At 34.4% G+C, this 20,373-nt stretch overlaps 2 protein-coding genes across 17 annotated transcripts in view; one reads left to right on the top strand and one right to left on the bottom strand.

Moving 5' to 3' along the window:
- Positions 1 to 757: 757 nt before the first annotated feature.
- On the bottom strand, positions 758 to 9,064 carry stmnd1 (stathmin domain containing 1). Of its 2 annotated transcripts, XR_015945508.1 has the most exons (6): positions 8,868 to 9,064; positions 6,448 to 6,598; positions 5,982 to 6,106; positions 3,471 to 3,602; positions 2,578 to 3,202; positions 758 to 1,516 (listed from the first exon to the last, which is right to left on the bottom strand). XR_015945508.1 is itself a non-coding variant. In XM_088651557.1 (5 exons), the coding sequence occupies exons 1-5, from the start codon at positions 9,006 to 9,008 to the stop codon at positions 2,966 to 2,968; spliced, it is 786 nt and encodes a 261-aa protein (XP_088507683.1). In that variant the 5' UTR covers positions 9,009 to 9,064; the 3' UTR covers positions 1,666 to 2,965. The 2 variants fall into 2 exon arrangements, 1 of the variants encoding a protein (XP_088507683.1); XM_088651557.1 differs by lacking the exon at positions 758 to 1,516 and having other exon boundaries at positions 1,666 to 3,202.
- A 3,676-nt stretch (positions 9,065 to 12,740) lies between these two features.
- ptdss1b (phosphatidylserine synthase 1b) overlaps positions 12,741 to 20,373 on the top strand; it is a 29,342-nt gene continuing 21,709 nt past the window's right edge. For all 15 annotated transcript variants that reach the window (XM_088651552.1, XM_088651554.1, XM_088651553.1 and 12 more), the window contains exons 1-5: positions 12,741 to 12,944; positions 15,828 to 15,919; positions 17,839 to 17,883; positions 17,974 to 18,098; positions 20,112 to 20,270. In XM_088651552.1, the coding sequence (XP_088507678.1) occupies positions 12,766 to 12,944; positions 15,828 to 15,919; positions 17,839 to 17,883; positions 17,974 to 18,098; positions 20,112 to 20,270 (600 nt within the window). In that variant the 5' untranslated portion in view covers positions 12,741 to 12,765. The remainder of the gene's footprint in view (positions 12,945 to 15,827; positions 15,920 to 17,838; positions 17,884 to 17,973; positions 18,099 to 20,111; positions 20,271 to 20,373) is intronic.

Here is a 20,373-nt window from a genome sequence, read left to right as displayed (position 1 = left end):
CTCGTTTTCTCTTTAACAGAGAGCAGATTTTTTCAACATGATTTCTAACATGATTTCTGTTCAAGATTTCTAATCATAATAGTTTTAATAACTCATCTCTAATAACGGATTTATTTTATCTTTGTCATGATGACAGTAAATAATATTAGACTAGATATTCTTCAAGACACTTCTATACAGCTTAAAGTGACATTTAAAGACTTAACTATGTTTAGGTTTAGGTTAATTAGGTTAACTAGGCAGGTTAGGGTAATTAGGCAAGTTATTGTATAACGATGGTTTGTTCTGTAGACAGTCGTAAAAAAATAGCCTAAAGGGGCTAATAATATTGACCTTAAAATGGCGTTTAAAAACTTAAGAACTGCTTTTATTTTAGTCGAAATAAAACAAACAAGCCTTTCTCCCGAAGAAAAAACATTATCAGACATACTGTGAACATTTCCTTGCTCTGTTAAACATCATTTGGAAAATATTTAAAAAAGAGAAAAAAATTTAAAGGGGGGCTAATAATTCTTCAACTGTGTGTGTGTGTGTGTGTGTGAGTCTATATATATATATATATATAGTACAATATTATACTCTTAAGACTCATAACTCACAACAGTGATGAAAATATCACATTGGCAACTCACTTCAGTACTGTACCCGATTCATAACCTATTCTTCTACTGCTTATACTAATTAGGCACATATTTCCACATCTTCCTATCTATCACTCTATTATAAAACACACGGTCATTGCTTGATCTGAGCCATACCCTGTAAGAAAATAAACGACTTTTAATGACATGTAAAGTGCGTGTGCAATGCTCTGAATATACAGGAAATTTAAAGGGACAGTTCACCCAAAAATTAAAATGTACAGATCTTTTACTCGCCCTGATGCCATTGAAATTGCATGTGGCATTTTTCGTCAGTAGAGTATTTTTAGCTTACATACAGTCATACAGTCAAGTCAATGGTGACTCGTTTTTTTGAGATGGAAAATAAAAGCATATAAACATGTAAAAAAATAATCCCTGCGGCTCCTAAAGACACACTGAGGTCTTATGAAGTGAAACAATCGCTCTGTGCAAGAAATTAAACAATATTTACAACATTATTAGCTTTAATCCACAGCCTGGGAAAATAGTTCCCCGAATGCATGAGTGTTATTAAGCTAATAATACTGTAAATTATGCTCAATTTCTTGCACAGAGTGATCGTTTCTCTTCGTTAGACCTCTGTGTGTCATTAAGAGCCAGTGGGATTGATTTGAACTTGTTTCCATGAGTTTATTTTTAATGTCAAAAACGGGTCACCATTGACTTGCATTATACAAATGACCAAAGACCACGAATTCAGCTAAGAATATTATTTTTAAAGTGCTGTATGTGAGTTTTTGACTCTTCTAAAGTATACAAATACCATAACATGTACAGTATATATTGCACATATTTAAGAAACATGCTAAGTGCACTGCAAAAAATGCTTTTTTTAGCATGTTTTCTTTTTTTGTAGTTTCTAGTCCAAATATCTAAAAATCCTTAAATTAAGAAGCATTTTCTAGACAAGTAGCTCCCAAAATTGGGGGTCGGGACACCTTGGGACACAATAAGTGGGGTCACTTGGTGATTTCTAAAAATATCATATATATATATATATATATATATTTTTTTTTTTTTTTACTATTGGAATTACCATATTTTATCCATAACCTGAAGAAGATAAAACTATTATTCAATAATTACATTAAAAAAAACATGCAAATAAAAAGTCATTAGCCTTTTAATTATTTTTTGCATTGGATTGTGACCCTTAGGGTTATTATGCTAGATTTATGACAGCAATAGTGTTAGTTGCAGCAGATTGACACCTTTACACATGTACATTAAAAATAAAGACCACGACTGAACATAGAGACTCCAAGTGCGACCTCCAAAATTAAACCAAGAATAGTCTTCTGCTGTAAACATCGTGCCTACCATTCTCATTAAATGAGGTTAATATTAAATAAAACAAAGAATAATTTCTTCTTTCTTTTCAGCTTAGTACCTTTTATTAATCAGGGGTCCCCACAGCGGAATGAACCGCCATCTTATCCAATATATTATTTTTATATGTCTTTTAAAATATATTTTTCATAATATATTATTTATATTTTACGCAGCGGATGCCCTTCCAGCGCCAACTCATCACTGGGAAACATCCACACACACTCATTCACTACGGACAATATAGTCTACTCAATTCCTCTATAGCGCATGTGTTTGGACTGTGAGGAAACCAGAGTACCCAGAGGAAACCCACGCCAACACGGGGAGAACATGCAAACTCCACGCAGAAACGCCAACTGACCCAGCCGAGGCTTGAACCAGCAACCTTCTTGCTGCGAAACGAACGTGCTACTGACTGTGCCACCGTGCATCCAGAGGAATAAGCTCAATAAGCTCGTTTATATAGTTCCTACTAGTGGGCAAAACGAAGAACAACATTGTTTTGCTTCCCACATTGTCAGATTATTTTGCCTGTTTTAAGGAAAAACTTAATACGAGAATTTTTTTGCTTCTTGATTTAGGAATTTTTAGATATTTAGACTAAAAATAAGACAAAAAAAAAAGAAAAGCGTTTATTTTGCAGTGTGAAAAGACTTGTTTATCTGAAAAAACAATGTTAAAGTCAGTTATTATACTTTGGAAATGTGAGTTCCATGTTGAAATATATGTCTTGGTCTCTATAACCAGCCCACTACCAGTTTACCAAATTATATTTCAGCACAATAAAAGGGCCAGGTGAAAAAACCCTTTCCTATATTTTAAATTTGGACTGCAATACCTAATTAACCACTAGATGTCAGTCCTACAAACTGCACTTTTAATGTTCTACTGACGAAAAGAAGTCATCTTCAATAGCCTGGAATGTGAGTAAATTAGCTGTAAATGTTAATTTCATGCGTGAACTATCCCTTTAACCTGTATGTGTAGATTTAAAAGCCCTCATCTGTGTCTGCGTTCTGCTGGAAGGTAGAGTCGTTCTCCAGTTCTGGTGAATCAGTGAGTGTGTGGTCCTCAGATTCTCCATGTTTGGTTCTGATTGGGACTGGAAGTTGTTCAGAATGGAGCAGCTCCTCTGGGTCGAGCTTTCCTTCCGAGTTCACTGGGGCAGAGCTACGAGGACGGGCTGATTTAATCCGCAACCTGCGCTTCAGGTCCTCCTCTCTCTCCTGAAAACAGAAGATTATGCCATTGATCATAATGCTAAGCTACGAATGAGTGCAACAAAAGTAAAAACGAATTATCTGATTCCTAATTTGTAATTTATAGTAAATACCAGTGTTTTTGAACAATAATATAGCAACTAAAGGGTGTTATCTTGTATAAATTGCAGTATGAAGCCTAACACTGTATATTTACATTGTTATTATTCTCTGCCAGACCTTAAATCAACCTAATAAAGCAAATGACTGGTGATTGCTGGTGTTTGTGCTTCACCTTTCTCCTCTCCTCCACTAGTCTCATCTTCATCTCGATGTCCTCTTTTTTGGTGATCTCTTGTTCTTTGCGTGTTTTCAGAGACTCCAGCCGAGCGGGTGGTCTGCTTCTGGCTTTTCCAGCGTCATCCATCTAACACACACACACATTATTCATATTTGTCGCAGTGTAACAAAAACAATTGTGCAAACACACACACTACATGAACGCTCTAATAAAAGCAGGATATTTGTACAAAGCACTGACACATTCATTTTCCAGTGGATTAATCAACTATAGATCATTACTAATCTAAATAAACAGGACATTGACACAGTCATGAGAGTTATTTTGGAATAATGATTGGCTAAAGATACGATCACATGTATCAGACTGTAATTTGACTGTAAAAGCTTGAGAATGCTAAAAAAGATATGAAGAAACCCCCATAGCAAAATTTATCTGGCCCAGATCTGGCCCACACCATCAGCATTTGCTTGGCCCACATGCCGCAGTGAATTACGGTACATGACTGGACCAAGTCTGGCTTCAATACAAGAGGCAAGTGTAATGGAGGCAAGCTAGTGAGTGCTGTACAGGTAAACCTCACTCCTCTGACGTCTAAAGGTGCTCTAGCGACAGACACTAGAGGCCATGGTCTTTAGCTGCCTTGGTAGAGCAACCGACTTCCATGCGGCAGGTTGCTGGTTCAATACCAGCTCGGATCGGGTTGGGTGGAGTGAAACCGGTGGCATTACATTGGTGCCGTGACCCTGATGGGAGTGAGGTTTAGGGAGGTGAGTGTAGCGGAGGCCAGCTAGTGAGTGCTGTGAAGTTAAACCTCACTCCTCTGACCTTTAAAGGTGCTCTAGCGACAGATGCTAAAGGCCATAGTCTTTAGCCTCCTTGTTAAAGCAACCAACTCCCATGCGGAAGGTCGCCGGATCGATGCCAGCTCGAAGCGGGTTGGGTGGTGTAGGACCGACGGTGTTTCACAAACATAGACTATATCTGGGCCAAGTCTCAGCCAAGTTAATAACCCATAACTGGGCCTGAACTGGGCCAGATATATAGATGTGTCACTGCAATGTTTTTTTATAAACCCATGAAGATTTCGCTTTATGGCTGTGCTTTTTCATGAAACGACCTGATTGGAAGAACTTTTTCTTTACTCAAAAATAATTTAAATGCATTTTAAAAGTGGGTCAAACTTACGTGGCCCACATATACATTTTGTACATCTGGGCCAAATACTACATTATATCTGGCCCAAGTCTTGAGTGCCGGCCTGTATGACGATGCCACCTCAGCCAAACCTGCCGAATGCCAGTGCCGGACGAATGCCTGCTGTGCCAGCTTTATGCCAAATCTGGGCAAGAATTCTCTGCTACCTGGGCCACCTTCCAGCTGTAACCCAGAACTGGGAGACCCCCATAAACATTCATTTTGCACTCATACACTATGACCAATTTAGTTTATTCAATTCCCCTATAGCAATGGTTCTCAAAGTGGGGGTCGGGACCCCCCGAGGGGTCGCGGGACAATGAAGGGGGGTCGCCTGGTGGTTTCCAAAAATCTATTTATTTTTATTAAACCATAAGAATTACCATATTTATCCATAACCTTCTGAAGAGAAAAAAATAGTCGTTTATACCATATATAGTTACTATAGTAGCTTATAGTTACTACTTCTATTGGATTGCAACCCCTGGGGTAATTGCATTGTATTAAAGACACAGCAATAGTGCAGATGCAGCAGATTTCATAACACCTGGTTAAACTTTGTGGCCCATTTACAACTCTCATACATAAAATAAAAATTAAAAGAAGAATAGACTTGGGTCCATTGGTGTGTGTGTGCCATTGCATGCAAGGTATCTGTATTTATAACCACCTCAGAGAATATTGGGGGTCACGAGTCACTGGCATTGTCATTTTGGGGGTCGCGGCCTGTAAAGTTTGGGAACCCCTGCCCTATAGCACATGTGTTTGGACTGTGCGGGAAACCGGAGCACCCAGAGGAAGCCCACGCCAACACGGGGAGAACATGCAAACTCAACACAGAAATGCCGACGGACCCAGCCGGGACCAGCGACGTTCCTGCTGTCAGGTGACAATGCTAACCACTGAGCCACCGTGTCCCCATTATATACATTTTATTAAACCATAATACACAACAAATGTGATGTATAAATCAAACAAGTTAAATATAAATAAATAAATAAAATAAAAAAATAAATGTAAAAATTTAAATGGAAAGAATAATTAAATTAAATTAAATTAAATTAAATTAAATTAAATTAAATTAAATTAAATTAAATTAAATTAAATTAAATTAAATTAAATTAAATTAAAATAAAATTAAATTAAATTAAATAAAAAAAATAAATAAAATAAAATAAATTAAAATTATTTTTTTACAGTCTTGCCTTAAAGGGTTGATTTCAGATGGTAAAAAGTTAATAATTAATAAATCAAAGCAGCAATATGTAAATCTTGCATATTTAAAGAGTGAAACATGCCAGCGCTCACCATGATGTTGTAGGATTGTCCACTTTCTCCGTGTTTGGGTTGAGCTGGAATGATTCCCTGAGCCAGAAGCTGTTCCAGGATCTCACTGGACTCAGGTCTCTCCTCGCTGTGTCCTGGGGTCTGGGCTGCATTTCACACAACATTCCAGACGAAAATGAATATTAGAGTTATTTTTATTTACTATATCCTACTTTTATACGATTTAACTTCCTCCATATTTTTAATTCTTGATCAATCGTGTGTGTAATGAGTTACTAAGTATCAACTAGTTACAGTAATTAAATGTCATAAGCACTGGAAGAGTAATTTAAGGGATTACCTTTGCCTTTTAGGCAATTTAAATAAGTAAACAAGCTTTAATTAGCAAACAAGCTTTAATGAGCAAACTTTAAACTGTAATAAATACTTTAGTTTTTTACTATAGTACACCCTTTATTGTACTACAGAAACAGCTTATCCTGTTAACCTTGCAGTTGTGGTAGTAGTCTAGGTACAGTTCCAGGTAGACCTGCCGCCTCTGCTGCATCCAGACTGACTCCACTGTCTATGGTCATTTTGGAGATGGCGGAGTCACCACGCGATCCTCCCTGAGCCACATCAAACTGTAGAGTGTCCGTCTACAAAACAACACACACATATCAGTGTGCATATTGTGAAACATTGACAGCCTAAGTGGTTTACTAGGTGTGTTCTTGTGATGCAGTGAGGCTGGTTGGAGAAAGATTTTGGATAAGTAAACCAGCTTTAAATTAGCAAACTGGTTTTAAATTAGAAAACTAGCTTTTATTAGCAAACATGCTTTAATTTAGCAAACAGGCTTTGATCACACTGTCTTTATATGAGCAAACTAGCTTTAAATTAGCAAACAAGCTTTAAATGAGTGAACTGGCTTTAAATTAGCAAACAAGCTTTAAATGAGCAAACTACATTTAGAGATTTAAGATTAATAAATGTCTTTAAATTAACAAGCAAGCTTTTAATTAACAAACTGGCTTTAAATTAACAGAGAATAATTTAAGCGAGCAAACTAGCTTTAAATTAGCAAACTGGCTTTAAATTAAGAAACTGGCTTTAAATTAACAAACTAGCTTTAAATTAGCAAACTGGCTTTAAATTAAGAAACTGGCTTTAAATTAACAAACTGGCTTTAAATTAACAAACTGGCTTTAAATTTAAAAACTGGATTTAAATGAGCAAACTGGCTTTAAATAAACTAGCTTTAAATTAGCAAACTAGCTTTAAATTAAGAAACTGGCTTTAAATTAAAAAACTGGCTTTAAATTAAGAAACTGGCCTTAAATTAAGAAACTGGCTTTAAATTAGCAAACTGGCTTTAAATTAGCAAACTGGCTTTAAATTAAGAAACTGGCTTTAAATTAAGAAACTGGCTTTAAATTAGCAAACTGGCTTTAAATTAGCAAACTGGCTTTAAATTAAGAAACTGGCTTTAAATTAACAAACTGGCTTTAAATTAAAAAACTGGCTTTAAATTAGCAAACTAGCTTTAAATAAAAAAACTAGCTTTAAATTAGCAAACTGGCTTTAAATTAAGAAACTGGCTTTAAATTAGCAAACTAGCTTTAAATTAAAAAACTGGCTTTAAATTAGCAAACTGGCTTTAAATTAAGAAACTGTTTTTAATATAGCAAACTGGCTTTAAATTAAAAAACTGGCTTTAAATTAGCAAACTGGCTTTAAATCAAAAAACTAGCTTTAAATTAGCAAACTGGCTTTAAATTAGCAAACTGGCTTTAAATACAAAAAAACTGGCTTTAAATTAAAAAAACTAGCTTTAAATTAGCAAACTGGCTTTAAATTAAAAAACTAGCTTTAAATTAGCAAACTGGCTTTAAATTAAGAAACTGGCTTTAAATTAGCAAACTGGCTTTAAATTAAAAAACTGGCTTTAAATTAGCAAACTGGCTTTAAATCAAAAAACTAGCTTTAAATTAGCAAACTGGCTTTAAATTAGCAAACTGGCTTTAAATACAAAAAAAAACTGGCTTTAAATTAAAAAAACTAGCTTTAAATTAGCAAACTGGCTTTAAATTAAGAAACTGGGTTTAAATTAGCAAACTGGCTTTAAATTAGCAAACTACCTTTAAATTGGCAAACTGGCTTTAAATTAAGAAACTGGCTTTAAATTAAGAAACTGGCTTTAAATGAGCAAACTAGCTTTAAATTAGCAAACTGGCTTTAAATTAAGAAACTGGCTTTAAATTAGCAAACTAAAATGAGCAAACTAGCTTTAAATAAGCAAACAAGGTTTAAATTAGCAAACAGGTTTTTAAATTAGCAAACTAGCATTAGAGATTTAAAATTAATAAATGGCTTTAAATGAGCAAACTATAATTAGTAAACTAGCTTTAAATGATCAATCAAGCTTTAAAACAGCAAACTGGCTTGAAATTAGCAAACTAGCTTTAACTGAACAAATTAGCATTAAATTAGAAAACTGGCGTATACTACAGTGTACTATGAAGTGAATAAATATATTACAGTATTTACGACTCTTTGTAAATGAATGTTTCAGCATACTGTACTACTATAGTATTGTTCAAAAACACTACAGAATGTACTATCTTATTTGCATCTCGAGTGCTAATGTTAAATTATAGTGTAGTATTAACTAAAAGGTGTACTTAAGTTTTACTACAGTAAACGGTGGCGTATTTAGTATAAAAATACTATAGCATAACTGTGGTGTATTGCAGTACTGAATTCCCAAAGCAGATTAATTCAACCATTACTTGACTATAAGTTAGATTGGGTCAAAAGCACGACAGTATTTACTTTACATGACTAGTATATTTTAATGAGGATGATCATCAGAGTGCTTAATATTGGACTAATTGGAAATCGGAACACTAAAGGAATTCAGCCCACCTCATTTCCGTTCAGATTGCTCGTTTTCACCGGCTCGACCACCGTGATTCTGGAGCTCCCGCATCCCATGTTCGTCTCTCGCTGGTTGTGAGGCTCTTCTGAAGTTCTCGGGTCCGGATAAACTTCTTCAATCATTCGCATTCCAGCACATGATCAGAATCCTGCGGCTCGTCGTCAAGGACTCTCTGTGTTGCTATGATTCGTTGCTACAATAAATCTGACCCCATTCCAGAGGTCACGTCACCTGCGCTGTTGCCAAGACTCAAAATAAAACACGGCTTACCTCCATTTTAATTGATGGTCCTTGATTTTATATTAAATAGAAGCAACAGATTTAGATTTTTTATTGTTATTATTATTTTTTTATTATTTTTTAGATTTGAAAGAAACAAACAAAAAAGATTTTTATTTATGTAATTATTTATTTATTTGTATTTTATTTTTGTTATCTTTATTTATTTATTTATTTATTTATTTTTATTTTTTATTTTAGTAATACTACCATTATTTTTTGTTGTATTTACTGCATTTATTATGTTTTTTCAGTATATCTGTATGTTCTTTTTTTTAATGTAAACTTTATAAATGCTTTGCCAATACATTTGTCATGCCAATAAAGCAATTATTAAATTGAATTAAATTGAAGGAAAGAAAAAGAGAAAACGATTTTTATTAATATTATTTTATTTATTTTTTAAATTATTATATTTATTTAATTATTTATTTATGTATTTTATTTTTTTTTTTGTATTTTATTTGTATTTTTGAAAAAAAATATTTTAATTTTGTTTTATTTTATTTTATTTTATTATTTTCTGATTTAATTTTTTATTTAATTTTATTTATTCATTTATTTATTTATTTTAGTAATAGTAATATTTACTGTCTATTTTAACGTATATATTAATATATGTATGTTCTTTTTTAATGTAAACGTTATAAATGTGATGCAGTTTGTCATGCCAATAGAGCAATTACGGAATTGAATTGAATTAAATTGAATTAAAAAAAAGAAAGAAAGAAAGCAAGAAAGAAAAAAAGTAAAAAGTTTCTTCAGTCTTAATCTACATCAGATGAATGTATATTTATTAAAATGCATGTGTGTGTGTGGTTGTGAGAATAATCCACTATTCAGGCCTGTAATTGTGCTTCATAGCGTGTCAAAGGAAATTATCTCAGTGTTTGGTGTTGAAGAAACATGGAGATATAATGTGTTATAATGATGTCAAAGCATTGTTTTTTGACAGGTGCTTCATTAACATGGTGACACGGTGTCTCAGTGGTTAGCACTGTGGCCTCACAGCAAGAAGGTTGCTGGTTTAAGTTCCGGCTGTGTGGAGTTTGCATGTTCTCCCTGTGTTGGCGTGGTTCCGGGTGTTCCAGTTTCCCCCACAGTCCAAACACATGCGCTATAGGGGAATTAATGAAGTAACTTGGCCATAGTGTGTGAATGTGAGTGTGTATGGGTGCTTCCCAGTCCTGGGTTGTGGCTGGAAGGGCATCCGCTGCTTAAAACATCTTTAGCCTCTTTGGTAGAGCAACTGACCCCCATGCGGAAGGTTGCTGCTACAGTCCCAGCTCGGAGCAGGTTGGGTGCAGTGGGACTGGCAGGGTTACACTGAAATAGTTGGCAATTCATTCCACTGTGTAAAAGGGACCAAAGGTTAAGGAAAATGAATGAAAGAACAGATACATTTAATTTAATCATACTTAAACTAAATCTGATTTATTTTATAGCCAGTTTACTGATTTAGATCAAAGTCCTTTTTTTTTTCTATATTCTTGGATTGGACTAAAACAAAACAAACAAACAAAAAAAACAGAGGATATCAGTGACAGTGAGTGAACATCTGAAATCAGATCTCTCTCCAAATGTCCAGTTTCCTTGTGTGATATCCGCCAGCAGATGGAGGTGTTGCTTCTCTCAGTTTTTTCTTCAAGGTTTAGTTTCTCTCTGCCCTCCAGTGAACATCCTGAATCTGAGCCCTGTGAATGGGAGAAACTCATACAGCGTCACGCCTTCATCAGCCAATCAGGAGCACTGAAGCAGGGCGTTGAGCTGTGTTGCCAAATCCGCATATTTACACCACAATGGGGAAAATAAAAATTAAATATTAATAATAAAATATATTGCTCAAAATAATTTTTTGGTAGATTAATTGCAATTAGTCACATGTAAATATGAGTTTGTTTTGACATAAGATGCGTGCGTATTATACTATACAGCTATACAAAATTTTTGCCATTGATATTAAAATTTATATATAATTTATATCATATACAATTTTTATGTTTAAATATAAATAATTTCTCAAGGATATGGTGGATAGAGATATGAAGCAAATATAGGATTAAAGAAGTGATGTTAGTGAGGCCAGCAGGAGGCGCTCAACCTGCGGTCTGTGTGGGTCCTCATGCCCCAGTATAGTGAAGGGGACTCTATACTGCTCAGTGAGCGCCGTCTTTCGGACGAGACGTTAAACTGAGGTCCTGACTCTCTGTGGTTGTTAATAATTCCAGGATGTAGGGGTTTAACCCTGATATCCTGGCCAAATTTTCCCACTGGCCTCTGTCCATCATGGCCTCCTAACCCTCTCCATATCATAATTGCCTTCATCACTCTGTCTCCTCTCCACCAATCAGTTGGTGGGTGGTGTGCGGTCTAGCGCAATATGGTTGCCGTCGCGTCATCCAGGTGGATGCTGCACACCCCCCCCCCCCAATGTGTAAAGCACTTTGAGTGTCCAGAAAAGAGCTATATAAATGTAAGGAATTATTATTATTATTATTATTATTATTATTATTATTATTATTATTATTATTATTATTATTATTACATGCATGCATGTGTAGCTTTATATATACATATAAACAGTACAAACAAACAGTATGTCAAAACAAACCTTCATTTTGGTCATGATTAATCGTGATTCATCTTTGCCCAGTTTTTAGCAATGCATATCACTAATAAAAAATTACGTTTTGATATATTTACTACAGGAAATTAACAAATTGCCTTCTTTGAACATGATTCTAGGGATTTTTGTAGTCTAGAAAAGATGATTTCTTTAATTAATAAGGAATATTTATAATAATTACTAATATACAGTAACTTTTCATACAAAAAATGAGTTTATAGGTTTTCTTTTCCTTTAAAAAAAGTAAATAAAAAAACAAACTAAAAGATTCAGAAATACTATTTACAAATAAAATTACTATATTTTCCCCCAATTTCTAACACATCTTAGATGATTAACTCTATATACAGAATTATTAGCCCTCCTGAAATATTAGTCCCCCTGTATATATTATTTGTTTAACAGAGAGAAGATTGTTTCCAACACATTTCTAACCATAATAGTTGTAATAATTATTTCTAATAACTGATTTATTTAATCTTTGCCATGATGACAGCAGATAGTATTTGACTAGATATTCTTCAGGATACTAGTATTCAGCTTTAAGTGACATTTAAAGGCTTAACTGGGTTAATTAGGCAGGTTAGGGTAATTAGGCAAGTCATTGTATAACAGTGGTTTGTTCTGTAGACTATCCAAAGCAAATATTGCTTAAGGGGGCTAATAATATTGACCTTAAAATAGTTTTAAAAATGAAAACTGCTTTAATTCTAGCCAAAATAAAACAAATAAGACTTTCTCCAGAAGAAAAAATATTATAGGAAATATTATGAAAAATTCCTTGCTCTGTTAAACATCATTTGGGGAATATTTTTCAAAGAAAAAAAAAATCATAGGAGGGTGAATAATTTTTATTTCACCTGTATGGGAGTGGCATATTGTCCGTTTGTTGCGAGGATCTGGCAACCCTGGCTGTAGGCGCGACTGAATCAAGCCGCAGAAGTTCGCTGTGTTTGGGCTAGAGCAGTGAGTGATCCAGCATGGCGCCCAGTCAGGGCTCTAGGATGCTTAGTAAAGATGATGCTGATTATAAACTTCACTTTCGGATGATAAACGAGCAGCAAGTGGAGGACATCACTATTGACTTCTTCTACAAACCGCACACCATAACTTTACTGTCATTCACCGTCGTCAGCATAATGTACTTTGCTTTCACCAGGTGAGTAAACATCAGATTTGTTATGATTGGACACACCTGACCAGCGTATATTAATTTATTATATTTCACCACGGAAAAAAAGACATGATATTGTTATGATATTGGTAGTTTTTACAGATATTTTCGGATAAATCCTACTGTGGGATATGAAGATGTAGATGTAAAACTTTTTACAACCTACCTGAGTACATTTCCTATAATAAATATTACCAGGAAAACAAAACTAAAATAAATATATTATTTATTTAATAAACTATCAGTTATTTGGTTTAGTTAACTTTGTTTTAAGCTTAATTAAGTCCTTTAATTTAGACATAATAAGCATAGATACACTCACCGGCCACTTTATAAGGTACACCTGTCCAACTGCTCGTTAGCGCAAATTTCTCATCAGCCAATCACATTGCTGCAACTTAATGCATTCTGGCATGTAGACATGGTCAAGACGATCTGCTGCAGTTCAAACTGACTTTGAATGTGGCATGGTTGTTGGTGCCAGATGGGCTGGTCTGAGTCATTCAGAAACTGCTGATCTACTGGGATTTTCACGCACAACCATCTCTAGGGTTTACAGAGAATGCTCTGAGTAAGAGAAAATATCCAGAGAGCGGCAGTTCTGTTGGCGCAAATGCCTTGTTGATGGTCATAGGAGAATGGCCAGACTGGTTCCAGCTGATAGAAAGGCAACAGTAACTGAAATAAGCACTCGTTACAACCGAGCTCTGCAGAAGAGCATCTCTGAACACACAACACGGCCAACCTTGAGGCGGATGGGCTACAGCAGCAGAAGACCACACCGGGTGCCGCTCCTGTCAGCTAAGAACAGGAAACTGAGGCTACAATTCACACAGGCTCACCAAAACTGAACAATAGAGGATTGGAGAAACGTTGCCTGCTCTGATGAGTCTCCATTTCTGCTGACACATTCAGATGGTCGGGTCAGAATTTGGTGTCAACAACATGAAAGCATGGATCCATCCTGCCTTGTATCAGCGGTTCAGGCTGGTGGTGGTGGTGTAATGGTGTGGGGGAGATTTTCTTGGCACACTTTGGGCTCATTAATACCAATTGAGCATCGTGTCAACACCACAGCCTACCTGAGTATTGCTGCTGACCATGTCCATCCCTTTATGAGCACAGTGTCTCCATCTTCTGATGGCAGCAGGATAACGCACCATGTCATAAAGCGTGAATCATCTCAGACTGGTTTCTTGTACATGACAATGAATTCACTGTACTCAAATGGCCTCCACAGTCACCAGAGCTCAATCCAATGGAGTGCCTTTGTGATGTGGTGGAACGGGAGATTGGCATCATGGATGTGCAGCCAACAAATCTGCAGCAACTGTGTGATGCTATCATGTCAATATGGAGCAAAATCTCTGAGGAATATTTCCAGTAGCTTGTTAACTCTATGCCATGAAGGATTAAAGCAGTTCTGTAGGCAAAAGGGGTCCAACCTGGTACTAGTAAGGTGTACCTAATAAAGTGGCCGGTGTATATTTCTATTGTCATTAATGTAATATATTCACCTGTCTATGTCAGTTATTATAGTCAACAAACTAAATCCATACCAAAATCACTTGAAAAGTTTAAACTAGTTGCTAATTATGGGAACATTTACACTGTTTAGTTTAATATGAGGTTTGTTATGACTGAACACATCTGACCAGCATCTATTAATTTATTATATTTCACCACCAAAAAAAGTTATTATGTGTGTCACAGTGGTGCAGTGAGTTGCACAATTGCCTCCAAGCTAGAACGTCGCTGGTTCGAGTACCGGCTGGGCCCGTTGACATTTCTGTGTGGAGTTTGCATGTTCTCCCCATGTTGGTGTGGGTTTCCCTCACAGTCCCCACATAGGTGAATTGATTAACTGAATTGGCCGTAGTGTATGTGTGTGTGAATGTAAGTGTGTATGGGTGCTTACCAGGACTGGGTTGCAGCTGGAAGAGCAGTCGTTGTGTAAAACATATGCTGGAATAGTTGGCGGTTCATTCCGCTGTGATGAATAAAGGAATTACCCCTAAGTAAAATGATTGAATGAATGAATTCAGACATTATGGGCATATATGTGTTGTCTACTCTGCTTTAATTATTGCTAGTGACATTTTTTAAATTACTTGAGAAGTTACAACTAAGGGAAAATTTAAAAGGTTCACATTAACTTGACATGCTAATAGCTTTCAGTGACTAATTTTGAGGGGTTTTTTTAACCAGAAAAATCGAACCTATTATGAGCTCAGATGTGTTGCCATCTCACTTTTGCTTTAACAATTTTTATTAATTTATTTTCCTTCAGCTTAGTTCATTTATTTATCAGGGATCTCCTAAGCGGAATGAACCGCCAATTATTCCAGCATATGATTTACGCAGCAGGTACTCTTCCAGCTGCAACCCAGTACTGGGAAACACTCATACATACTCATTCACACACACACACACTCATACACTACAGCCCATTTAATTAATCCAATTCACCTACGGCACATGTCTTGGACTGTGGGGGAAACACCGAGGAAACCCACGTCAACACGGAGAGAACATGCAAACTCCACACAGAAATGTCAACTGGCCCAGTCAGGACTCAAACCAGCGACCTTCTTGCTGTAAGGCCACAGTGCTAACCACTGTGTCACCGTGCCACCATAAAACCTCATTGTAAAGTAACTAATAGTTTTAAATTCAAGTATCTACAGCTGATTAGTGTTTTGTGTCATCAAATGATTTGTATTCTGAATACTCCAGGTGTGTTTAAGCTATTCTCCAATGAGGTGTGAGGACAGTGAGTCTGGTGACACTGTGAAATGTTATAGTTTAATGACGCTATCGTCACGGCTCTGATATGTTATCAGTTCCTCATGTTTTTTATTGTGGCAGGGACGATGGAGACTCTGATAAGAACCTGCGTGTGGGCTTGCTGCTGGTCGTCTCTTTCTTTCTTGTTATCAGCGTTCTCGCCTTTCCCAACGGTACAGTCATTTATCAGTAGAAACAAATATTGTAACCGTCTTACACTAAATGCTTTTGTTAAAGAGGTCATGTTTGAGCACAGTTGTGTTTGAATATATCCAGTCTTTACTGGTAAACATTAATTCATTCTGTTTTTATAATCAGACTTGATATAAACAGTCTGCAGAAACACTTTGATTGACATTCTCCCTTTGTACGTGTCATCAGAGGGGGAAAGCCCCGCCCACTGGTGACCATCTCTCCTTCATTAGCATAGGGCATTAGTCTTGTTTTTAAATCTGCCACTATGCTGACACACAGGCATTTGTAGCTCCGCCCTCTTTTGAAAATAGAATCTCATTTGAGTTTAAAGCGACAGTCACCAAAATGCCACAATTTGACTTAAAAGGGTCAGTTTCATAGAGTTAAGCAATATTCGTGTGGTATTTTGAGCTGACACTTGACATACACACTCTAGAAACATCAGAAACTTATTTTATATCATGTTAAATGGCCTAATTTGTCCCGTTTAAATTAGTTTAAAAAAGTGGTAATATAAATTGGAAATTGCTGCAGACTTTTATTCCAATGTAATTATGTATTTACTACTGAAACTGAATATTGAGTAGGGGGCGGGCTTTATTTATGTGCCCCTCCTCTCATTTAAATAAAATTCCATGTTAAACAGAAATTGCTGCAGACTTTTATTCCAGTTTATGTATTTACAACTAAAACTGAATATTGAGTAGGGGCGGGGTTTATTTATGTGCCCCCCCCCTCTCATTTAAATAAAAAATTCATGAGAAACAGAAGTTACTGCAGACATTTATATCAGTGCGACTGTATTTACAACTAAAACTGAATATTGAGTAGGGGGCGGGGTTTTATTTTTGTGCCAATCCTCTCATTTAAATAAAAAAAATCCATGTAAAACAGAAGTTGCTGCAGACTTTTATACCAGTGTGATTATGTATTTACAACTGAAACTGAATATTGAGTAGGGGCGGCGTTTTATTTTTGGGCCCCTCCTCTCATTTAAATAAAAAAATTAATGTGAAACAAAAGTTACTGCAGACTTTGAGCAGTGTGATTATGTATTTACAACTGAAACTGAATATTGAGTAGGGGGTGGGGTTTTATTTTTGGGCCCCTCCTCTCATTTAAATAAAAACATTCCATGAGAAACAGAAGTTGCTGCAGACATTTATACCAGTGTGATTATGTATTTACAACTAAAGCTGAATATTGAGTAAAACATATGCTGGATAAGTTGGCAGTTCATTCCACTGTGGCGACCCCAGATTAATAAAGGGACTAAGCCGAAAAGAAAAGGAATAAATTAATATTATATTACATTATAGTAAAAAGCATTAATAAATAAACATGTATTCTGGCGTATGTTCACTTTTAGGAAGGTTTCTATGCAAAGTTTTTGAAATGAGATCCCAGTAATTCATACAATAGTAATAACAATAAAAATATTAATGCAATTGAAAATTTTATTATTAAAATCATTATTAAAATTATTATTATTATTATTATTATTAAAATTAGTAATACATTTATTATTATTATTAATAATAATAATAATAATTATTATTATTATTAAATTATTTTTATTATTATTATTAAATGTATTATTATTAAATAATAATAACAATAATAATTATTATTATTATTGTTATTATTATTATTATTGTTGTTATTATTATTAAAATTATTATAATTTTTTTATTATTATAATTATTATTAATTAATTATTATTGTTATTATTATTATTATTATTATTGAAATTATTATTATTATTAATATTAATAATAAATTATATACATTTATTTATGAATATTATATATTTTGTTTTATAAATAAAATATTTTTAATGATTATATGTATTTATTAATCAAAAATTTTTCTAAAAAAAAATCCATGTGACTTTCAGGTCCTTTCACGCGTCCTCATCCCTCTGTATGGCGCATGGTGTTCGGTGAGTGTGTTAAATCTTTCTTTTGTCTTGTCTTATCTGCTGCTCTGCTGATATAACCAGCAGTATTTTGATTTATTGGTTTATTTTTAGGTCTCAGCGTGCTTTATTTCCTCTTTCTGGTGTTCCTGATCTTCCTGAACTGGGATCAGGTGAAGGCGCTGTTGTATTGGCTCGACCCAAATCTGCGTTACGCCAAACGAGAAGCAGACGTGATGGTGAGAAATCCCGTATCTCAAGACAGAAACTGATGTCTAGAATAAAGATTTCACATGACAGTAAAAGAGTATTTTGAGCCTGCACTGTGATCCTAAAATAGAGTCTTTTAATGTGATATCAAAGGATTCTTGTGCTAAAAATGCCTGACAAGAGCTCTTTGCTTTAAATAACTACACTCCATGACATGCAGTGGCTGTTTTCTTTAAGTCATTTAGCTGTTTATGGAGCTAATAATGTGCCAAAACAATCTGTCTTTGAATTGTGTTCATTTGAAATATTGACAATTTTAATTTAATAGATCTGAATTTTTATGCTGTTAAAAATTGTTTTGAATTTTATTTTTTTAGTTTGAATTAGAATTTGATCACTTGAATATTGTACACATGAAATTTAAGACAACAGAATTTTTCAAGGCTGAATTTTTTATAGACGCATTTTTAAACTTCAGATATTTTGTGTTCTGAATTCTTAGACTGCAGATATCCAGTTGGTAAATATAGTAATTCAAATGAACACAATTAAATTTCAGATTTCTTGGCATATTATTAGCTCTATAACTGTTTGCTAAAAATGGACAAAAGCAATTATAATTGCACTTGCAATATAATGTCTTTACATTAAGGTTAGCTTAGATTTGAAATGCAATATCAGTGTTATGTGATTCAGAATGCTCCTAATTGCAAGATGTATGGCAATAGTAATAAAATTATTAATAATATATTTTTTAATAATAATAATAATAATAATAATAATAAATTATATACTTTTATTTATGAATATTATATATTTTGTTTTATTAATAAAATATATATTTTATAATTATATGTATTTATTCATTTATAAATAGTATATTATAATATCATAAATATTTATATAAAATAAATAATAAAATATATAAGTCATATATTAACTACTATATAATAAAAAATTGTATTATAAAAATATTAGTAAAATATTATAGTTATTTATAAATATAAAAATTTATTATTTAGTAATTAATATATATAATTAATATGTAATAATATAATTAATATGTTGAATATTTAATAATTATTATTATAGTAAAATATTATATAGTTATAAATATTAAATACTATTGATGAATTATATATATTAATAATAATAATAATAATAATAATAATAATAAGGGACTAATCCAAAGGGAAAATAATTTAAAGTAGTAATGAATAATTATAATAATAGTAAAATTCTGTATTATGGTTATTATTTATTAAGCTTATTGTCATTTATACTAACTGAACATGTAGCATTGGAAAACTGAAACCAAAAAATTAAATCTATAAACAATTAAGCGTGCTCATTATCACATAATCTGTGACTTCCAGCATGATTGTCTGTGACAGCAAGACAATCGTATTAATTTTCCAGCCGGCAGCGGTATCGGTTCACTAGCTCACAGATTATGTCTGAGCTGTGTGATCTGAAACCCTTACTTCAGCGTGTGTGTGTGTGTGTGTGTGTGTGTATTTGTAATCCACTGAATTATGATTAATTACAGTAAAGAGATAATGCTGGCTTTCTGTAAGAGGTTTCCATGTCTGTAAGGATGGCCTGAGACTTTAGGATTATTAGAGTCCTCATCCAACTTTTAAAAAGAAAAACCAACAGTGTATTGTAGTGGTGTAATGGATCACAAATCTCCCGGTTCAGATCACACTACAGGTTTTGAGTCACAGATCAGACCATTTTTTTGATTACCCAAAAAGGAGAGGAGATCAGCGTCATTTGCTTTTCATTCATTATAAAAACAATAATACTAGAAACCTTTATTTTTAACAAACATAGCTTAGAACCTGTAATTTTAATAAAATAAAAAATTTAAGTCAAGAAATAACTAGTTGGGTTGGCATGGTGGCTCAGTGGTTAGCACTGTGGCATCACAGCAAGAAGGTCTCTGGTTTGAGTCCCAGCTGGGACAGTTGGTATTTCTGTGTGGAGTTCTCCCCGTGTTGGTGTGCTTTTTCTTATCTGTTTCTTTAATTTAATCACAGGAGTATGCAGTAAACTGTCATGTCATCACCTGGGAGCGGATCCTGAGTCATTTTGACATCTTCGCCCTGGGTCATTTTTGGGGTTGGGCTATGAAAGCTCTGCTCATCCGCAGCTACGGACTCTGCTGGACCATCAGCATCACATGGGAGCTCACCGAGGTGATGCACTGAAAAACTATAAAACAATAACTTGCAATCCAAATCAATTTAGATCCACTTGTTTGGTAAACAAAGCAAGTCCCTCCTGTTGGGAAGAGGTCAC

The sequence above is a fragment of the Danio rerio genome, chromosome 19 (genome assembly GCF_052040795.2).
Source record: "Danio rerio strain M-AB ecotype USA chromosome 19, GRCz13ab, whole genome shotgun sequence".
Classification (NCBI taxonomy): Eukaryota; Metazoa; Chordata; class Actinopteri; order Cypriniformes; family Danionidae; genus Danio; species Danio rerio.
This window is presented reverse-complemented; position numbering and strand designations above follow the sequence as displayed.